The sequence below is a fragment of the Homalodisca vitripennis genome, chromosome 8 (genome assembly GCF_021130785.1).
Source record: "Homalodisca vitripennis isolate AUS2020 chromosome 8, UT_GWSS_2.1, whole genome shotgun sequence".
Taxonomy (NCBI): Eukaryota; Metazoa; Arthropoda; class Insecta; order Hemiptera; family Cicadellidae; genus Homalodisca; species Homalodisca vitripennis.
The window spans coordinates 115,334,988-115,354,302 of record NC_060214.1 but is presented as its reverse complement, the minus strand read 5'-3'; the positions used below and the strand labels follow the sequence as shown (position 1 = coordinate 115,354,302).

The 19,315-nt window shown below is 32.0% G+C and overlaps 2 protein-coding genes across 2 annotated transcripts in view; one reads left to right on the top strand and one right to left on the bottom strand.

The window, feature by feature from the left end:
- The first annotated feature begins 4,200 nt into the window (after window positions 1-4,200).
- On the top strand, window positions 4,201-10,801 carry LOC124367953 (derlin-2-like). The gene is made up of 3 exons (XM_046825185.1): window positions 4,201-4,357; window positions 6,003-6,166; window positions 10,538-10,801. The coding sequence occupies exons 1-3, from the start codon at window positions 4,286-4,288 to the stop codon at window positions 10,644-10,646; spliced, it is 345 nt and encodes a 114-aa protein (XP_046681141.1). The 5' UTR covers window positions 4,201-4,285; the 3' UTR covers window positions 10,647-10,801.
- Window positions 10,802-16,025: 5,224 nt separating this feature from the next.
- Window positions 16,026-19,315, bottom strand: part of LOC124367952 (protein phosphatase PTC7 homolog) — a 53,789-nt gene continuing 50,499 nt past the window's right edge. The window contains exons 4-5 of the mRNA XM_046825184.1: window positions 18,196-18,452; window positions 16,026-16,613 (exon numbers count right to left, since the gene is read on the bottom strand). Coding sequence (XP_046681140.1) covers window positions 16,564-16,613; window positions 18,196-18,452 — 307 coding nt within the window. The 3' untranslated portion in view covers window positions 16,026-16,563. The remainder of the gene's footprint in view (window positions 16,614-18,195; window positions 18,453-19,315) is intronic.

Genomic DNA, 19,315 nt, shown 5'->3' with positions numbered 1-19,315 from the left:
ATATTTATCTTGTTAATATTTTCTTTTTTTTTTTTCGTTAATGTAATTAAAGTTTAATTACAAAGTTTTGTAAATATTTATTGTTATCAATTAATACACTAATTTTTAAATAAAATGCTGTTTTCTACTTTTTTGCTTTATTTTGTATAATTTAGTTATAATAAAAATTAGCTTTGAACTTAAAGAAACACATTTTTACTTCTCCTGGCGTTATAGGAAAGTTAATGGATTTATTAGTGGCGAAGGTTAAAAATTGTATATGTTTGGTCATTTAATATTCTATGTGAAAAGTTTTTATTTATGGTTCTCTGTTGTATGAATTTGTTATTTAAGAAAACCACAATTTTCAGCGTTTATTGTAGAATACCTCCTGATTAACTTAATAATTTAATGTTTTAGTTAAATAATTCTGTTTCAAACATTAAAGAATATTGTTTAATAATCATGCTACAGAAATTATAAGTAAAAATGTTTATAAATAACACATCTCAAGTAACACAAACACATTGAAGTGTGAAATGTTTAAACATTTGAGTGAAAGTGTGTACCTATTGTATGGATCCCATTTTCCATCGCAGACTTGGCGAAGGGGGAGAGGAACTTATCGTCGAAAGCTAGGTTTCGGGCCATCCACGCTATGGAATTGGCCACCTTTTGTATCTTGACTGGGTCCCTCTCGCCCTGAAGACGACACAGCTCGTTGACTAGCAGCTGGTCAGGGACGTTGTCAAACACTCCATCCGTGGCCACCAGGATCACATCTCCGTCTTCCACGGGGAAGTTGGATGTGTCGGCAGCTTCTGGCCTGAAACCCCAATGGAAGTTTGTTTATCCACATCTCTGAAAACCATCTGTTCTGAGACCTGGTATTCCAGGGAGCAACATTTCCTTGTTTACCATACCTCAGGTATTCCAGGGAGCAAACATTTCCTTGTTTACCATACCTCAGGTATTCCAGGGAGCAACATTTCCTTGTTTACCATACCTCAGGTATTCCAGGGAGCAACATTTCCTTGTTTACCATACCTCAGGTATTCCAGGGAGCAACATTCCCTTGTTTATCAGACCTATTACTAAGAATGCCTTTTATATGGTAGGTTACATGTCGCTTGATTGATATTTTTAGGCTTAATCTGATTGAATGAATTGTTAGTAAAAATTAGTAGTTAACGCATTGACTGAGGCAGACACTTTACTGTTTAGAAATACACAGGGAGTAGATCTCACTCAGAAGTACAGTGAATATGTTAATAGGGAACGTATGCTTCAAAATGAGATGGAAAGGTTTTAAACAAAATAATTGGGTAATTGTTAATTTATAAAGATGCATGGTTTTTTTACTGGAGAGAATGACAATATACTATTAGTTTTGATTATTTCAGGGTGTCAGCATTGTTATACCTGTTAGTGCTGCTTACACGATCTGAGCTTGAATTTAGATACTATCCTGAAGGATTATTTTCTTTTTTAGAAGCCCACTCTTCTGGCCAGGTGCTTTTGTGATTGGTACTTTCCCGTGGTCAGATCACATTAAAAAAAAAAGCAAACCCCTCCTGATAGTACCTCAATTCAAGCTCAGATCATGTAAGTGTGCGTAAATGTTTAATAAATATTAAATTCCTGGAACCAACGGAATTGGGAACACAGAAATTAACTGCAGCATGCGACCTGACTGCGGTGGAAGCAGTATCATAATCGGACTACTACTGGCAACTATGAGAGTTATTGGTGTTATCTTACGTCTGGTGACGACCTTGACTGGTGCTACTTGACCTACAATGCAGACACCCCACAAAAATCAAAACTTATAGTATAATGTGATTTCCCCCAGTAAAAAACCAATCATCTTTATAATTAACAAGTACCAATAATTGTTGACCAGAAAATGAACTTTTGATATTTTCCTTCTAATAGAGAAAGGAATGGAAAAAATTTTATTCTGCCCAATTTTGTTTTCTTATTGGAGTGAAGAGCATCAACTCCAGAAGTTTATGTACGAAAATAAACTGACACACTCTGTAAACACACTGACTGTGTAGTACACTCTGTGATTAGCAACCAGAAAACATATATAAAACACAGTACTGTTTAGCTAGTTTACAAATAAATAACTACAAATTTCATAATTCAATTCCCATTCGCAATGAATACAGGATGGAGAGGGGCTGATCGAATGATGAAAATTTAAAAAGATCCTTAACTTCTTGTTAAAAAATTCCCAATATGGCCAATTGTCATGTGTCTATGCATCAAAATGGCAATTTAGGGATTATTTATTTATGTAACATTTATTTAATAAGGGTTCTTGTGAGGGTTTACCCTAAAAACAGAGAATGGAAAAGATATTTGAAATATGATAAATACAAAATGCAGCAGCATATAGGAACATCTTGAAATTTTCATGGTTTTATGCCTTATAGCTCAGCTAACAACAAAATTTCATATTTTTACCATGTTTTCAATGAGGGGAATAAGGGGAAAGGTTATTAGTGGATGGTAAATATCAATAATATTAGTTCCTTTTCCAATAAGGGTGTACATGCTGACAATAATTATGAAACCTTTTTCTTATCTACAATAAATGAAAATCACACTTTTTATTTATCAAAATGTCAATAATGGAGCAATTTTATAATGTTATCTAATTTTCAATTGGCTCTCAAAGAGCTACAAGTGTAAACCATCATAAAGAAAAAAGCTGACATCAAGTTGTTTTAGTGGATTAAAAATAACTGCCACAACACATGTATTTTAGTAATCAGCTATTTTAAACTGAACAAAAATACTCCCAAAACATTAACATTGGCATATGGACGCCCATCAAGCTGAGCCCCTAAGTGGGTGTATTTTAAATCAAGAATAGGAACATTTAGATCGTAAGAGGTTTCCATTCATACCAAACATAGGTGTTCACACACTCTATGGTAATATTTAGGGAATTAGTTCTTTGTGTCGAGACCAACTAAAAATGTAAAATAAACTTAGTTTATTTTACATTTTTAGTTGGTCAGAAATGCTTAGTTTACATTTTGTCTGTCTGTATATGTTTTTTTTTATTTCATAAACTAATAATTGGCCGCTTTATATGTTTTAAGTGAGAAAATATTCTTAATTAAATTTATCAACTTTATTATTCTTCCCATATTTTCATAATCTTATAAGTTTTTACAGTATTAATTAAGCTTTACCGTACCCCATCTTGAAATTTTATACGATAAATATAATGTTAATGTTTCTCTTTATTTAGGACTGCAAGAAAAATGCTGTCGCAATTTTGAATTTTTTATCATTACTGATTTATGAAATAAAAATTAAATTGAAAAAACACATGCAGACATCTGGTGAACTAAGAATTCTTTACCTGTGTTTATATAACATGTTTTGTTTGTCATGACAAAACAAAACAAATTCACAAAATAGTTTTGTAAACACTCAATATATATATATATATATATATATAATGTTTTACCCTTTTTATAAAACGACAACCAGTTGAAATATTAAAGTATTATATGAAGTCTTATTCTTTTATTGTTTCAAGTATACATATATATATCACTTTTAATTTTGCATGAAACTTGGTGGTGCTCGTTCTAACCATGGAATTTGGCTGAGTGTAAGTGAAGGCTCAGTAGGTTGACACAATTTCTCTTTTGTATGCCAGGGGGATTTAAACAGTTCTTTTCCCCATGATTGTCTGTACGTCTATATATCTGTTCACATGATATTGAAGAATGAACTGCACATCTCAAGAATGAACTGACCTTTAGATTTAACATTTTGCATTGGAGCTTGATTTCATATATAACCCTTATCGAGTTCGCTTTTCATTTCATGATGGGATTTGGATCAGCATTAGCAAAGTCTACAACTCAGTGTGGTAACTTGAGGATGAAATGAGCTATAGACTTGAAATTTTGCATGAAACTTCAGTGAAGCCTGTTACACAATATGTGGTCTGGCATACTCTTACTTTGTATAGACAGTAATGTTTTTGTCGTATTCCACCAGTCTTACCAAACTTCTAGTATCACTTACATTAAAGGTAGCAGTAACTATTTCCCTCACTGTATAATTTAATTTTGATATATCATATTATAATGTAGCCTTGAATGATTTGTGTGAAATCATAGAGGCAAGGTCCCGATATGGCAACACTGTTGATTGGTTTTCATCTCTCAAGCTCTAGGCTAGTAATAACATTAATCTGTCATTTTCCTCAACTTATTTGTAGATATTTGCTTTCTTCATCAATCTGTTATTCCTCGGACAAGCATTCACGATAATGCTAGTCTACATTTGGTCCAGGAGAAACCCTTTCACTCGGATGAGTTTCTTTGGCATCCTCAATTTCAATGTAAGTCTCGGTGTATTATGTAATAATTTACTCTACTTCTTCATCTTCCTTATTAAGTATCACAAGTAAAGTATTTTGTAATCTTTTTGACAATGTTTATAAATAAAAAGCTGTGGCAATTTAAATTTTTTATTATTTGAGACAAGAAATGTTCTTGATCCGATAATAAGGATTGTTGATAATTTACAAACTATATAGGGTCTCGCAAAAACTGTAGCATGATGTAGAACCAATTTTCTACGTTTTATAATATTGGGTTTGTATTGTTTTACTTGTTTAGTATTTGAATATGAAATTTGTACACATAATTTTGTACTATTCATAATGTTTTAAATATCTCTGCAATTTTTTAATGGATTTAAAAGTTTGTACACAATTTTATGTTTTTCCTATTTAAATTTTACTGCAGTTGTTATTAACACTTTTTAACTTTTAATTTTACTGCCAGATGTAGACATCTATACCTCGTTTGTTAGTGATGTTTACCAACTTAAAAATTAATAGCAAACTACCAAAAACCTGTGATGACAATAATTGTTAACATACAATGTTTATTTTTTTAATATATCAAAACATAACATTTTTAAACGTTTACTTTAGTGACATATATTAAAAACATAGTGTATATGTGTTGTTACTATATACAACATTTATTTTAGCAGCATAACATCTGAAATTATTGTTTAGTAATTATAAAGGTAAAATACGTTGTTTTGAACTGAGTTAAAACAGAAAGACAAAATTATAAGTTTTCGTCTCTTTGGCATGCCTTTATAATTAGAAGAGTCATGGTTGAATCAGACGACTGATTCAGCTATGCCATTGGTCCAGAGCTAAGAAACATGTTAACAGTTTAAAGGATTATTACTATTTAAATCTTAACCAGTCTAAAGAATAGTTTGTTAAAGAAATTAAGTGTTATGTGTAATTTTTATTCCATTCTATTGTATTTTCCACGTCAGGCAGTTTTTTAAGCTGTTCTGTAAAAACTTTCAATTTTTTAACTTTTTAAGAACAGTTTATTTTTTACAGAATACTTTTTTTTGTGATTTCCTTATATTTCACAAACAGGTTTAAAAAAAACCAAATATGTTGTTACCGCTTGTATAACTTGATTAATACAATTTTTAGTAAAGTACTGCAAAATACCCTGTTTTACCTCTGGCACTTTATATTGTATGTGTGAAGTAAAAAAATGTGACAGGAAGTATTCCATGCCACCAAAAAGGGTTAACTACTTTTATTTTATCATTCCTGTTTTTGTGCTTCTGTTCACTCAAATTTGTATAAAATGTCAGTGGAATTTTCAAACTTGGGAAACTTTTTTTATATTCAATTGGTATATGCTCTTGCGGAATATAAATGTGTTTGATTGTTTCAGTCAGTTTGCCAAGTTTTAAAAGAATACCTAGAAGGATTTCTGAAGTATACATAAAAGAATTGTAAATTATGACTTTACGTATGTGAAATCAATAAAAAGAATACTGGCCACTTATGACAATCTGATCTGACAAATCCAGTTTTATAAGTTATCAAAAGCCTATATTTAAATTTCTCTCCTTCCCTACTAAGGGTTAACATTGCTTAATAATATTTATTTAACAATAACAAAGATAGAAGTAAGATGTTAGCTTTGTTCGTGCAGGCCCCCTATCTGCCGTGGGTACTGCTAGGCTTCTCTGTGCTGCTAGGCAATCCTGTGTGGGTCGACCTGATGGGGATGATCGTCGGCCATTGTTATTACTTCATGGAGGATGTCTTCCCCAATCAGACAGGCGGGTTCCGTATCCTCAACACCCCACAGTTCTTGTAAGTAATCAACTGTCTTATATTTTGTGTGGATTGGCAAAATAAGTCTTCAAACCAATCGAGAGATGTAAATGAACCAGCTTTTCTGAGTGTTAAAATTATTTGAAACAATCTACTCCTTAATAATATCTTAATTTCTAACACAATTTTTACTGTGAATTAAATTTTAAATTTGTATTCTGTAAAAATTTTGTAATGTAGCTATGGTAATGTAGGAAGGGTTGATTCCATGTGAATGTTGAGTTAATCTCCAATTCACCTTCCTTTTAGATCTCTTCAGATGAACTTGACTCCAGATTTCAGGAGTTGTCTGTAACAGCATCAGATCCCAGATGCTGGACTAAGGGAGGTGAATCGGGGCTTAAATCAACATTCTAATGTCAGTAATCTTGTATGGTACTGTATCAAACCCACCAAAATAAATAATACATGAGTTCGGAAAAGCTTTTTAAAGTTTGAAACTTGATATTTTAAATTATTTGTAAAAATTGTAAGCAAATACTTAGAAGTAATAACGAACAATTTGAATGAAACCCAACTTGGCAAAATTAAGATAGTAATGTGTTGTATTTTAATTAACTTATCTATGAATACATATAATGGGGATTAGCTGCCAATGAAACGTGTATAGAAATATAGAACCAATAACAAGTAAAATTTATAAAAATGACAATAAAATGTATTTGTGATAGTAAATTTAGTTTTGTTTTTGCTTGTCAGCAGCTATATGTGAGGTTGTGTGTGTTGTTTGGTTGAGAGGTGTGAGATTGATCGTAATGGAGTGTAAAACCTGCGTAATTCTATTGTTGCTTTGTAATTAGACAGTGTTTACGAGTGCAATAGATAGATAGATAGATAGATAGATAGAGAGATAGATAGACAGATAGACAGAGAGAGAGATAGATAGAGAGATAGATGACAGATGGAGAGAGAGATAGAGCGATAGATCAGATCAGATAGATCAGATCAGATAGATCATATCAGATAGATCAGATCAGATAGATGACGTAACGTGACGTAAGATTACGTAAGATGACGTAACGTGACGTAAGATGGTGTAAGATGACGTAACATTACGTAAGATGACGTAAGATGACGTAACATTACGTAAGATGACGCAACGTGACGTAAGATGGTGTAACATGACGTAAGATGACGTAAGATGACGTAACATGACGCAAGATGACGTAACATTACGTAAGATGACGTAACATGACGTAAGATGGTGTAAGATGACGTAACATTACGTAAGATGACGTAACGTGACGTAAGATGGCGTAACATGATAGAGATAGATAGAGAGAGAGAGATAAGATAGAAACAGATAGACTGACGTATATATATAGATATATATATATATATATAGAGAGAGAGAGAGAGAGAGAGAGACGTAGAAGAGAGATAGATGAGTAAGATAGATAACATAGACGCAGATTACGTAGATGACGTAACGTGACGTAAGATGGCGTAAGATGAGAGAGAGAGATGATGTAAGATGGCGTAACATGACGCAAGATAACGTAACGTGATAAGATGGCGTAGAGAGAGAGAGAGATAGATAGAGAGATATAGATAGAGATAGATAGATAGAGAGAGAGAGAATGAATGAGGTACAATACATTACATGTATATGAATAGCGCCAATACTAATACTAAAATATGATTTTCTAAACCTAACCTAAAACTAATATTTACATTTCTTAATACTTTGATTGCATTAAAACTATTGCCTCAATTATTTTCTGGCCTCATCTACCAATTCATTAATAAAGTAAAGTGCTTTGTTCGTAAGATACTCCTTAATTTTTATTTCAAATTTGTTATTATTAGTTTCTTTTTTTATTTCCTCAGGTAAATAATTTAGAAATCTTTTCCCCATATAATCAGTTTTTCATTTCATAAAATGTCAAATTGTGTTTGTCAGTGATAATTTTTGTTACATGTATTATAGTCATACCGAGGTGTTGGAGATTAAGCAGAATTTCTTTTTACGAATTTAATACTTCTGTCATATATAAACTATATATGGTAGGGATTTTAAGCTCACAGAATAAATGTTTTACTGAATCGTGTCTCTGTAGATTTAATATAACTCTAATTGCTTTCTTTTGCTTTTTTAATATTTTATCTAAATTTTGTTTTGATGTTGCACCATATATACTAATCCCATATGCTAGATGTGAATGGATTGATGCATAATACATTTTTCGCAAAGCATTTAAGTCACATAGCTTTGACATACGACGCAAGGCATAAATTCCAGATGAGATTTTGTTTAAAACATTCTGAACATAATTATTCCAAGATAAGTGTACATCTATAGTTAGACCTAGAAATTTTGTACAGTTTTCTTGTGTTATAATATCATTACCTACTATAATTAATGGTTCAATTTTATGTCTATTTTGTTTTGTGGAAAATGTTATAAAGTTTGATTTACTAGAATTCAATAATAAATTATGATTATTTAAGAATTCTTTGATAGCTGCCAAGTCGATATAAGCAGAAATCTCAATGTCATCTGGAGATTTTCCTGTCACTATCATCTGCATATAAACAAATTTTGCTTAGAGTGGCATGTTTTGTAATTCCTTTCAGATAACAAATGAAAAGTAGGGGGCCCAATATTGAGCCCTGTGGGACCCCATACGTTATTGTTTGATGACTTGATGCAATTTTTCTTATATAATTACAGCTTAAGTTATTTTCTGTAAATTGGTTATTTTCTGTAAATTTCTGTAATTAGTTAATTAATTGTAAAGTAATTATGTGTACAATGAATCAAAAACATATGAATAATTTCCTAGTAAACAAGAATTTTTAGTAAATGTCCAACATTATAAAAACATGACTTGTAATATTTTCCTTTATTTTATTTTCGTATTAAAGATATATGCATGAAAATGTTTATGTAAAAAACATTTTTATATCTTAAGGTTAATGACAACTCTTTGACATATTCATAGAGAACAGCCATGCGTCAATATTAGATAAGGTTCAGTATAAATTTATACGTTGAATGAGGTATTCAGGAATTCCCCCTCCGAGTAGAACGGTCGATCCAGAAGCCATGCTGTCAGCTGTATCTTGAGGTGCTTTGGATGTTCCATCCTTAGGTGCTCTGGCAAGTTATTGAAGAAGATGGCACCTTTGTTGGTGGGTTTTTGTTCCGACAGACTCAGGAGGTGTTGGGGAAGTGAGAAGTTTGCTGCATGCCTGGTGTTATACTGGTGAAGATCTCTATGTCTCGGCTGCGCTGTTGAGATGATGTGCATAATTGTTTCCCTGATGTAAAGTGAAACTGCTGTTAGAATTTTCAGCTGTTTAAAAGTTTCTTTGCAACTGTCCCGGTAGTTAAGATCTGCTAGGCATCTAAATGCTCTTTTCTGCTTTAGAAGCACCCTTTCTAGGTTGTTTTTTGATGCTCCTCCCCATGTTGCAATGCTGTAGGTTAGGTTAGGTAAGGTAAAAAAAGAAAAAAAAAAAGGTAAAAGGTAGTTGGTTAGCATGTATAAAAAAATAATCTTATTTTCGATATATTGTTGGATCTATAAAATAGACCAACAATGCTTGAAACTCAACAGTGGCTCATTATGAAAAATACAGCTGCAAAAACTGTCTCTCTTAGGAGAAACACGTCAATAAAAAATCTCTAAGTAATTGTGCTCTAAAAAAAGTGAGTGTAGAATGCTATTTTTTGTAAGAAGAGGCTGATCCCCTTTTAAGCCTTATTCTGCCTGTCTCCACGTGCTACTGGAGGAGAATCAACAGTCCTGATGAATATGATCAGACAGAATTTAACCCTGCACTATCTCTAACACAGTTCCAAGGGCTTCAACCACGCTCTGCCATCAGTACTCCAAACATACATTATTAACCCTTTGGATTCTTACTGATGAGCCTTCAAAGGCCCCATCATACTAACAATTCCATCTCTCTTACATGTTACAAGTGTAATATGCTGGAAGACGCATCAAGTTATAACACTAATAATGCACCTATACACCATCTTATAGTATGAGAAATAGCCAAACTACAAGGAGTGGAAACTATATTCTTCTAACCATTTTAAGAAAATCAGCCAAAATGAGAATTTCAAGTTACATCTGAAGGAATTCTCATCTGGATGTTCTACTCTGTTAAAGAATTCTTTAGCTGAAAAACAAACACTTTTCAAATGTGTCTGCACATATATTATTTTGTTCTGTACTTTGAAAATAAATAATTGTAGATCAAAAAGTAGTTATTAATTCATGTACATGAATAATATATCGTTTAAATTATACTTTCATTTTATAACTCAAATACAGAAAAAAATTTTTACGAATTAAAAAAAAATGTCAGGATTCTTAATTCTGTTGGCTGTTACAGGAAGTCACTGTTTGATGCACCAGCAGACGATGCCGACTACGTGCCGATGCCAGAAGACCGACCGGGTGGCTTTGCGTGGGGAGCTGCCGGAGAAAATCCTCCTCAGTGATGGATGTGTTTGTGATACCTTACCAAAGTATACAACTGTTGTTTATGTGCACAAGTGTTGTGTTGTTCATACGGACCAGACCCTTACCCTGGCCTTTGGTTTATATTTATTGTAATATAATTAATTTAAAAGTAAAGATGTTTTCTCAATTTTTATTATTGTTATTTTTGTACTTTTAATCACATAATCACCAAGGATTTGCAGGAAATGATTGGTGATGAAGAAAAACTGACCTTCAAATATACAGCATCATCGTTTCTAAACTAAAGACTTCAACAAATCAGAATATCAATTGGTAACGACATTTGTTCAGTACAACTTTGGAACACAACACAAAGTTACAAAAGACAACAATGCTTTTAAAATAGTTAAATAACTTTGTAAAATAATTTCATCAAAAATCCTTGAAACATTAATATGTAGATGAGACATTGGCTGCTTGGCTTGCCAATTAAGTTTTAAATAAAACAAATAATTTAATAATTATTAAGAAATATTTTTTATATACAAAAGTGGCCTGAAACTGGCAGTCTGCATTATAATGTAATCTGACAGGCTGTAAATTCATATAATAAACTACAATAACACTATAATACTATATATATAACTATAATAAACTGTAAAGTCAACACTTCCCCCACTATTTATATACCATTTCCAACAGAAGGAATTGCTGATTTTAGTGGTGAAATTCGTTTTGCTGTTTTGGTAACAGTGATGTCATAAGCTTGCCAGAACGATTGTCTTCATCTAGCCATTGTGTCTGCCTGTTTTGGTCTTTAGATTTAGTCAAAAAATGTATTTATTTCGTGTTTAGTGTTTATTACTTATAAACTCGTTTATTATGAATCTTTTTAAATTGATATGTAGTGTTTTTGTGTGTAATTCCATGGTTTTATATGTGGTATGTTGTAATTAGTAAGCCTAGATCAATCTAGGCTATTGTGCAGGGGAGTGAAAGTGCCTGGGAGCTACAAGATTAGTGATATATCATAGGTATGGTTTATAGCTTTGTTTTAGGCTTTCATTTTATAAGTGTCCCAAAATTTTGCTGATTTTTGACATTAGAGAACTTGTTGACTTTTGACTCAGACAACCTAGGCCAAGACAGTGATACCTAGTTGTCCTGTATACTTCTAGAACCGCAAACTAAGCCAATATTTTAGCAAAAGTTATAAATCAGCATTTATTTATTGTAAAATTAAAATAATCAATGAAATATTTCAATTTTTTTAAATTTTAGATAATGATCATCCTACCCATGATAACAAATTTAGGTACTTTTCAAAGACAAAAAAATTTAAAATTAGTTATTAATTGTGTTGTGTGTATAATTCTCAAAATTTTGGTACATGTTGAAAACATTTGGGTAAAAATTACATTTTTGTCAATTTTTTTAAATTATCGAACCCATAGTAACAAAATTAGCATTTCATGTATTATTTGTGGTTTTTTACATGTTTTAATTTCCTTCAAGAGAACCTGGATCATAGATGGCCTGCCATATGAAGAAAAAGTGACCGCCGGTACCAGAGTAATAATTCTCATTTTTCAACTTTCGCTCAATAGTGCAGTCATTGGAAGCATTATTGCTCCGAATTTTTTTTACTGTGAACCGAATTGCATACAATTTTGGAATTACGGTTTCATCTTACCCTTAACTTCAAAAGTGAAAATGATTTGAACTCCGCAACCACCCTGGGGGTGGTTGCCACCTTCTCGGGGTGAATTGTTTTTTTTTTTTTTTTTTTTTTTAACCCTAGAACTGGTTAATCGACTTATTATGTCGGTTAAATGCCGATCTTTTGTGGTGTTAACCGTCAAAATTTTTGTCGATCAAACATTCCCTCGTATAATTACTTTTTTTATAATTATACTCCAGAGGTAACGTTATCGATATAATTCACTTGCACCATTGGATTCGGGAAGAAAAGTGCTAATAAGGAACAGATGAAGTTTTATTCCTCTTTGTATTATGGTCTAGTATGACGTGAGCAAGCTTGTTATTTTGAACGTACAGAAAGAATACGCGGACGCCGTTTGTTGTTACGCCCATATTGCCGCTGCCGTTCTGTATCACTTTTGTGCCGCAGCTGTGGGTGTTTTTTTTTGTAAGTTTTAATAGTTGTTTACTACGCGTGTTTTAGTGTCGTATTTAATGTGTAGTGTGTTGTTTGATGTCGTAGTAGTGTAAAACATATATATTTTAGACTAAATCAATTTCTATTTACTGAGAAATATGTTTGAGAAATTACCGGCTTTTGTCTGTAGGCTGTATGGCAAAATGACTTGGCTAAAATTCATTTCACATAGTTTGTTAATAGTTTTCACTTACTAAAATGTTATTTATAGCACTCTTTTAGCTCTGAACAAGTAACTATTTATTTTTTTGGTAAATAGATAGTTTTCACAAAAAAATATATATTTTCTGTAATTTCTTTGGTTTTTATATACTCGTATAATAACTGTTTTGGGTTATTTCTATATTTTTTCAATATCTTTAGTTATATATTTATTGGCGTTTTCTAAACTACATAATATTTCCTATTACTTATAAACCATAAATTTATAAAATTTTGATTATAGTACAAGCTTTAGATAACCTAATTTTATATTTTGCTGAATGAAAATTTTTCGCAAAATTTTTGAATAATGGCAAAAACATTTAAACTTTTTTACTTTTCAAAAAATAATTTATGGTAAATTATTTCTCATTACTACTGTATATTCTATTTTATTTTTTTAAGTAATAAAATATGCAAAAATAACATGTATTCATAGATAAATGTATTAGCAAACTTGTTTTACCAAAGTCTTACGTGTACACCCGATTTTCAGAATTTATTCGCATACGCTGCTTTGTTGTTCTATAGCTTTATGATGCTTTCATAATGTGTATAATGTTTATGTTTTTCTGAAACTAGATAAAATTTGACACAGATCATGGCTATCTCACTTTATAAATATTTCTCACTATAACTTCATTTGTAGGTATGGTCCCCCCAAATTTAAGAAAATATTTTTCGTAAATTTTATATTTGATTAAAAAAAGTGTTTATTAGAAAAATTTTTGAAGGTTAATTTTACAATATAGTGCAATTTCTACGTTTAATTCTGAACCACAAATAATATATACTTCTTATTTAATATTGGTTTTATTTATATTTTTTAATTAATTTTTAAAAAAAAAACCTTGCGCGAAGCTCCAATAATACAGCCCGACACTACAGGATGAAATGACGCCAGTTCTTTTTTAGGGTTAAATACACCTCGGATGATCGATAGAAGGCACCTATAATTTTAAGCAAAAATCATCTATAAAGTTTTTCGAAAAATCCCAATAATTTTCAAGTTATTGGCAATTGAAAAATTCGTAATTTTTTCACGTTTTTTTTCATCGGTTTTTGCAAATATCTCCAAAATATTATACGTTTTATCGAAAATTTTATAAAAAACAAAATTGGTAGCAAGTAGTAAAAAATGAACAATTATGTTTTTATAAAGTATTTCTAAGTGCAATATTATAGCTAGATATTACAGATCAAAGCCATTTTTTATTTTTGTCTGAAATTTAATCGATGTGGTCAATGCCATCTAGCGGCTGAGCAGATGCATTTTTTAGGAATTCTAATAAAAAGGGTTTATGTAGTACTTGAAGTTAAGCTTTAAAAATGGAGCACTATTAAAAGTCTTTAGCACGTAAAATAGTGAGCTGTATTGCAAATAAGAGGAGCATCTAATGTTTTTTTTTTTCTTTTAAATCCAATGAGGTTTCATAAGTGCCATTTCCACCAAAATGTAAAATTAATTCGTATTCCGCCTAGAATTAACTTTATTATGATAGAGTTTTTATAGATTATATCAGTTTGGCTGCTTCAGGACACATATGTTTTTTAAAAGTCACGATTAAAAAAAAATTTCAAATTTTAAAAAAAACCACCCTTTTTTAAAAAGATCTCAAAAATGCGACAGATACGTATAAAAGTGTAAGATATGAAACATTTAGGTTTTGTATTTTCTGAAAAAACAATTTGGTTTTTTTGTTTTTTCTGTCTTCAAACAAAAAATTGACGGAGGATTTATGATTGTTTAAAGAGCGCGTGGCAGTGCAATCACAGCCTCTCTTAAGCCCTTTAACCTTCACCATTTGAGAAAAAGGTTTTTTTTTACTTATATATTGCAATATAAAGGATGTTTGTAGCTCTCTAAATTACCTTTACAATGATTTCTTATAAATTGTGATTGGCATGAAAATTGAAGGAGTTATGGTCCAAAAACTTATCATATTTTTTTCTACTTAGTAACACTGAAAATTTCGGATTGTGAATATTTGGCGTTTTGGAGCATATGTGAAAGTACGCAGTATAATAAGAGACCAAAACTATTGTAATGTGTACTATATATTATATATATACATAATTATGGGCTCATTATATTTTGGCAACCGTTAGGATGGCATGCGTAATACCAACGTTCTTATATGTATATTATAAACAATTTGAGTGAATTTTATTATAATTTGTAAAGATTTTATCCAATAAATGTAATTTTTTACTCTTAGAATTAAATTATTTTTAAATATGTACTGATATACATTTACTGTTTTAATTTAGGGGGTAGTTTTAGTGTTAAGGGTAAGAAAAGCTTGAAGAATATGAGTAATCATTTTCCATAGAGTGTGGAAGTAATATTTAAATCCTTTTTATTTTTATAAAAAAAATAAATTTTATATTTTTTAATCAAGGGGTAGTTTGTCAAGGGTTGAAAGGGGACGTTAAATAAATTTGATATATTGGATTACAGGAGAATATAATAATATTACTTACTCTATACTTACATCTTTTTATGTCATACATAAGTATTTTTTTGTGATTTTTTCAATTTCGGGGTGTTTGACAAGGGTTGTAAGATTTTCAAGGGCTTGAAAATTATTTTAATATGTGGTAATTGTGTTAGAAAACACTTTACAATTTCACCACTTCACTATTTCACATGTTTTTATAGCGATAAAATGGCTTAATGTCAATTTTTCCATTAAGGGTTTGTTTACACCCCTTAAAAATAATGGGCGGGAGTTCAGATCATTTTCACTTTTGAAGTTAAGGGTGCAAGATGAGCCTAATTCCAAAATTTCATGCAAATCGGTTCACAGTAAAAAAAATTTCGGAGGTAAGACCGTATTTTTCGCTTCAATGACTGCACTACAATTGATTGCTTAAAAAAGAAAAAATGCTACACCATGGTCCCAAACCCCAAAGATGATGTACTCCATTAGTTATTTGTGTTATGATTGCTGTTTTGCTAACAATTATGCTAAACAATTTTACAAGATACATTTTTGTAGGTTTTATACGAGAAAATAAGGAAATAAGAGACACGTTGTAATGGAATCATTTATTTACGTCCGGTGACTAGTATCAGCACCGACTGCTAACTCAATACTACTTCAGTTCATTTCACAAATGCTCTTTACAAAATTGTAAATGTTACTTTGATTCTGTCACGAGTCGGATACACCTAACAGTAAACAAAAGAAATCACATGCTATCACATTTTAGCAATCAACCATTTAGATCGACCTACGTTCGATTCGCTACAAATTAATAATCAACTTCTTTTCTAAAAAGGAGCAACATTAACATGAAAGTGAAACACAGAAAGAACGAAATGGCTGGCAATACAGCAATAAATAAAGGTGATAAAAAAATAAAAACGACACGCGCTAACCGATGTCGTCACATTTCCGCGTCACGAGCAATTCCAGGTTTCCTCATGCGACGCTGCTTATTCTTAACCCTGACTGAGATTTAATGTCTCTGCGACAATCATGAAATTATTATGTATAAAAAGAATTAATTTATACAAATGAATGTGGTGAACGGTGAACTATAATACAATGAACTATGAGGACGACGGCTCAGCCGACCACAGTCGCCAGCAACACTGTGATGTCATCTGGTTTTCCACCTGCAACAGAGAAATATCGTAATCATTTTTTTCAATTAGTTGACATATGTTAACTGAGATTTTTCTAAATTAACTCTCAAACTCATACATGTTAGATGTAGAGGCGTGAAATAAAACAATAACTACTATTTTGTTGTTTTCAGTTGAAAACCAATCATGCGCTTAAGAGATATTGAAATTTGAATAAAATATTATTCATCTTTATCTTAAATAGTTCAAAAGTTCTAATATTTTAAAAAGAATAATCATTTGTCTTGGTTTTGTTGTACAAGATTTGTTGTTGTAGTGTGTGGTGACACCTTTATATAGTACTACACCAGGGATGCTACATGTCAGGGAAATCAGGGAAGTCAGGGAAAAGTCAGGGAAAAAAAACAGGACTGGAAATCAGGGAAAAGTCAGGGAATTTCGACGTTGGTCAGGGAAAAATATAAAATCCCTTTACACAAATAAACTTACTGCCGCCGCGCCACCCTGTTAGCCTCAACACCCGCTTTTTTCCACCCATTAATTGCCAAAAACCCTGGGGATTGCGTTGAAAAAAGTCAGGGAAAAATGAAAAATTTGGTCTGGAAATCAGGGAAAAGTCAGGGAATTTCATTATTGGACTCCTGTAGCAACCCTGTACACATAGCTTCTAAATAATATTATATTAACCCTTCCCATGCCGTAGACGGATATATTAGAATGGTAGACTGACCAAAATGCCAAATACAGTTATATCCGATATTATAGATTATTTTTTTATAGAGGGTTTTTTAGTTCACAAGTCTTTGAAATGCTCTGTGCACATTCTGTGCTTATCAAGTTGCCAAGGAAGTATTTATAAACGACCTTCACTCTGCAGCAGGGGGAGGGGCGCACCCTTTGTGTAACTCCGACCGCCTGCTCGTCAGTTCTGTGTCTCCGACAGAGACGTAACCAAACATATCCGTGGCATGTATTACTAAGTTCTCACTTGTCATGAGTGCGCGTCTACTACGTATCTCGTTATTATTCTTTATCGTGTGGTAGTGCTGTGATTATTTTGAAATATTTATCTTGTTAATATTTTCTTTTTTTTTTTTCGTTAATGTAATTAAAGTTTAATTACAAAGTTTTGTAAATATTTATTGTTATCAATTAATATGCTAATTTTTAAGTAAAATGCAGTTTTCTTCTTTTTTTTCTTTATTTTGTATAATTTAGTTATAATAAAAATTAGCTTTGAACTTAAAGAAACACATTTTTACTTCTCCTGGCGTTATAGAAAAGTTAATGGATTTATTAGTGGCAAAGGGTTAAAAATTGTATATGTTTGGTCATTTAATATTCTATGTGAAAAGTTTTTATTTATGGGTCTTTGTTGTATGAATTTTTTATTTAAGAAAACCACAATTTTCAGCATTTATTGTAGAATACCTCCTGATTAACTTAATAATGTAATGTTTTAGTTAAATAATTCTGTTTCAAACATTAAAGAATATTGTTTAATAATCATGCTACAGAAATTATAAGTAAAAATGTTTATAAATAACAAATCTCAAGTAACACAAACACATTGAAGTGTGAAATGTTTAAACATTTGAGTGAAAGTGTGTACCTATTGTATGGATCCCATTTTCCATCGCAGACTTGGCGAAGGGGGAGAGGAACTTATCGTCGAAAGCTAGGTTTCGGGCCATCCATGCTATGGAATTGGCCACCTTTTGTATCTTGACTGGGTCCCTCTCGCCCTGAAGACGACACAGCTCGTTGACTAGCAGCTGGTCGGGGACGTTGTCAAACACTCCATCCGTGGCCACCAGGATCACATCTCCGTCTTCCACGGGGAAGTTGGATGTGTCGGCAGCTTCTGGCCTGAAACCCCAATGAACTTTTGTTTATCCACATCTCTGAAAACCATCTGTTCTGAGACCTGGTATTCCAGGGAGCAACATTCTCTTGTTTATCATACCTCAGGTATTCCAGGGAGCAACATTCCCTTGTTTACCATACCTCAGGTATTCCAGGGAGCAACATTCCCTTGTTTACCATACCTCAGGTATTCCAGGGAGCAACATTTCCTTGTTTACCATACCTCAGGTATTCCAGGGAGCAACATTCCCTTGTTTACCATACCTCAGGTATTCCAGGGAGCAACATTAACATTCCCTTGTTTACCATACCTCAGGTATTCCAGGGAGCAACATTCCCTTGTTTACCATACCTCAGGTATTCCAGGGAGCAACATTTCCTTGTTTACCATACCTCAGGTATTCCAGGGAGCAACATTTCCTTGTTTACCCAACCCATTACAAAGAATGCCTTTTACATGGTAGGTTACATGTCGCTTGATTGATATTTTTAGGCTTACTGATTGAATGAATTGTTAGTAAAAATTAGTAGTTAACGCATTGACAGAGGCAGACACTTTACTGTTTAGAAATACACAGGGAGTAGATCTCACTCAGAAGCACAGTGAATATGTTAATAGGGAACGTATGCTTCCAAATGAGATGGAAAGGGTTTTAAACAAAATAATTGGATACTTGTTCATTTATAAAGATGCATGGTTTTTTACTGGAGGGAATGACAATATACTATTAGTTTTGATTACTTCAGGGCGTCAGCATTGTTATACGTTAGTGCTGATTACACGATCTGAGCTTGAATTTAGATACTATCCTGAAGGATTATTTTCTTTTTTAGAAGCCCACTCTTCTGGCCAGGCGTTTTTCTGA

Excerpts from the sequence above, each read along its gene's own strand:
- LOC124367953 (XM_046825185.1), top strand. The coding sequence starts at position 4,286 with ATGCTAGTCTACATTTGGTCCAGGAGAAACCCTTTCACTCGGATGAGT. Across the intron at positions 4,358-6,002 it reads TTGGCATCCTCAATTTCAAT|GCCCCCTATCTGCCGTGGGT; the intron begins GTAAGTCTCGGT and ends TTGTTCGTGCAG. Across the intron at positions 6,167-10,537 it reads CTCAACACCCCACAGTTCTT|GAAGTCACTGTTTGATGCAC; the intron begins GTAAGTAATCAA and ends TGGCTGTTACAG.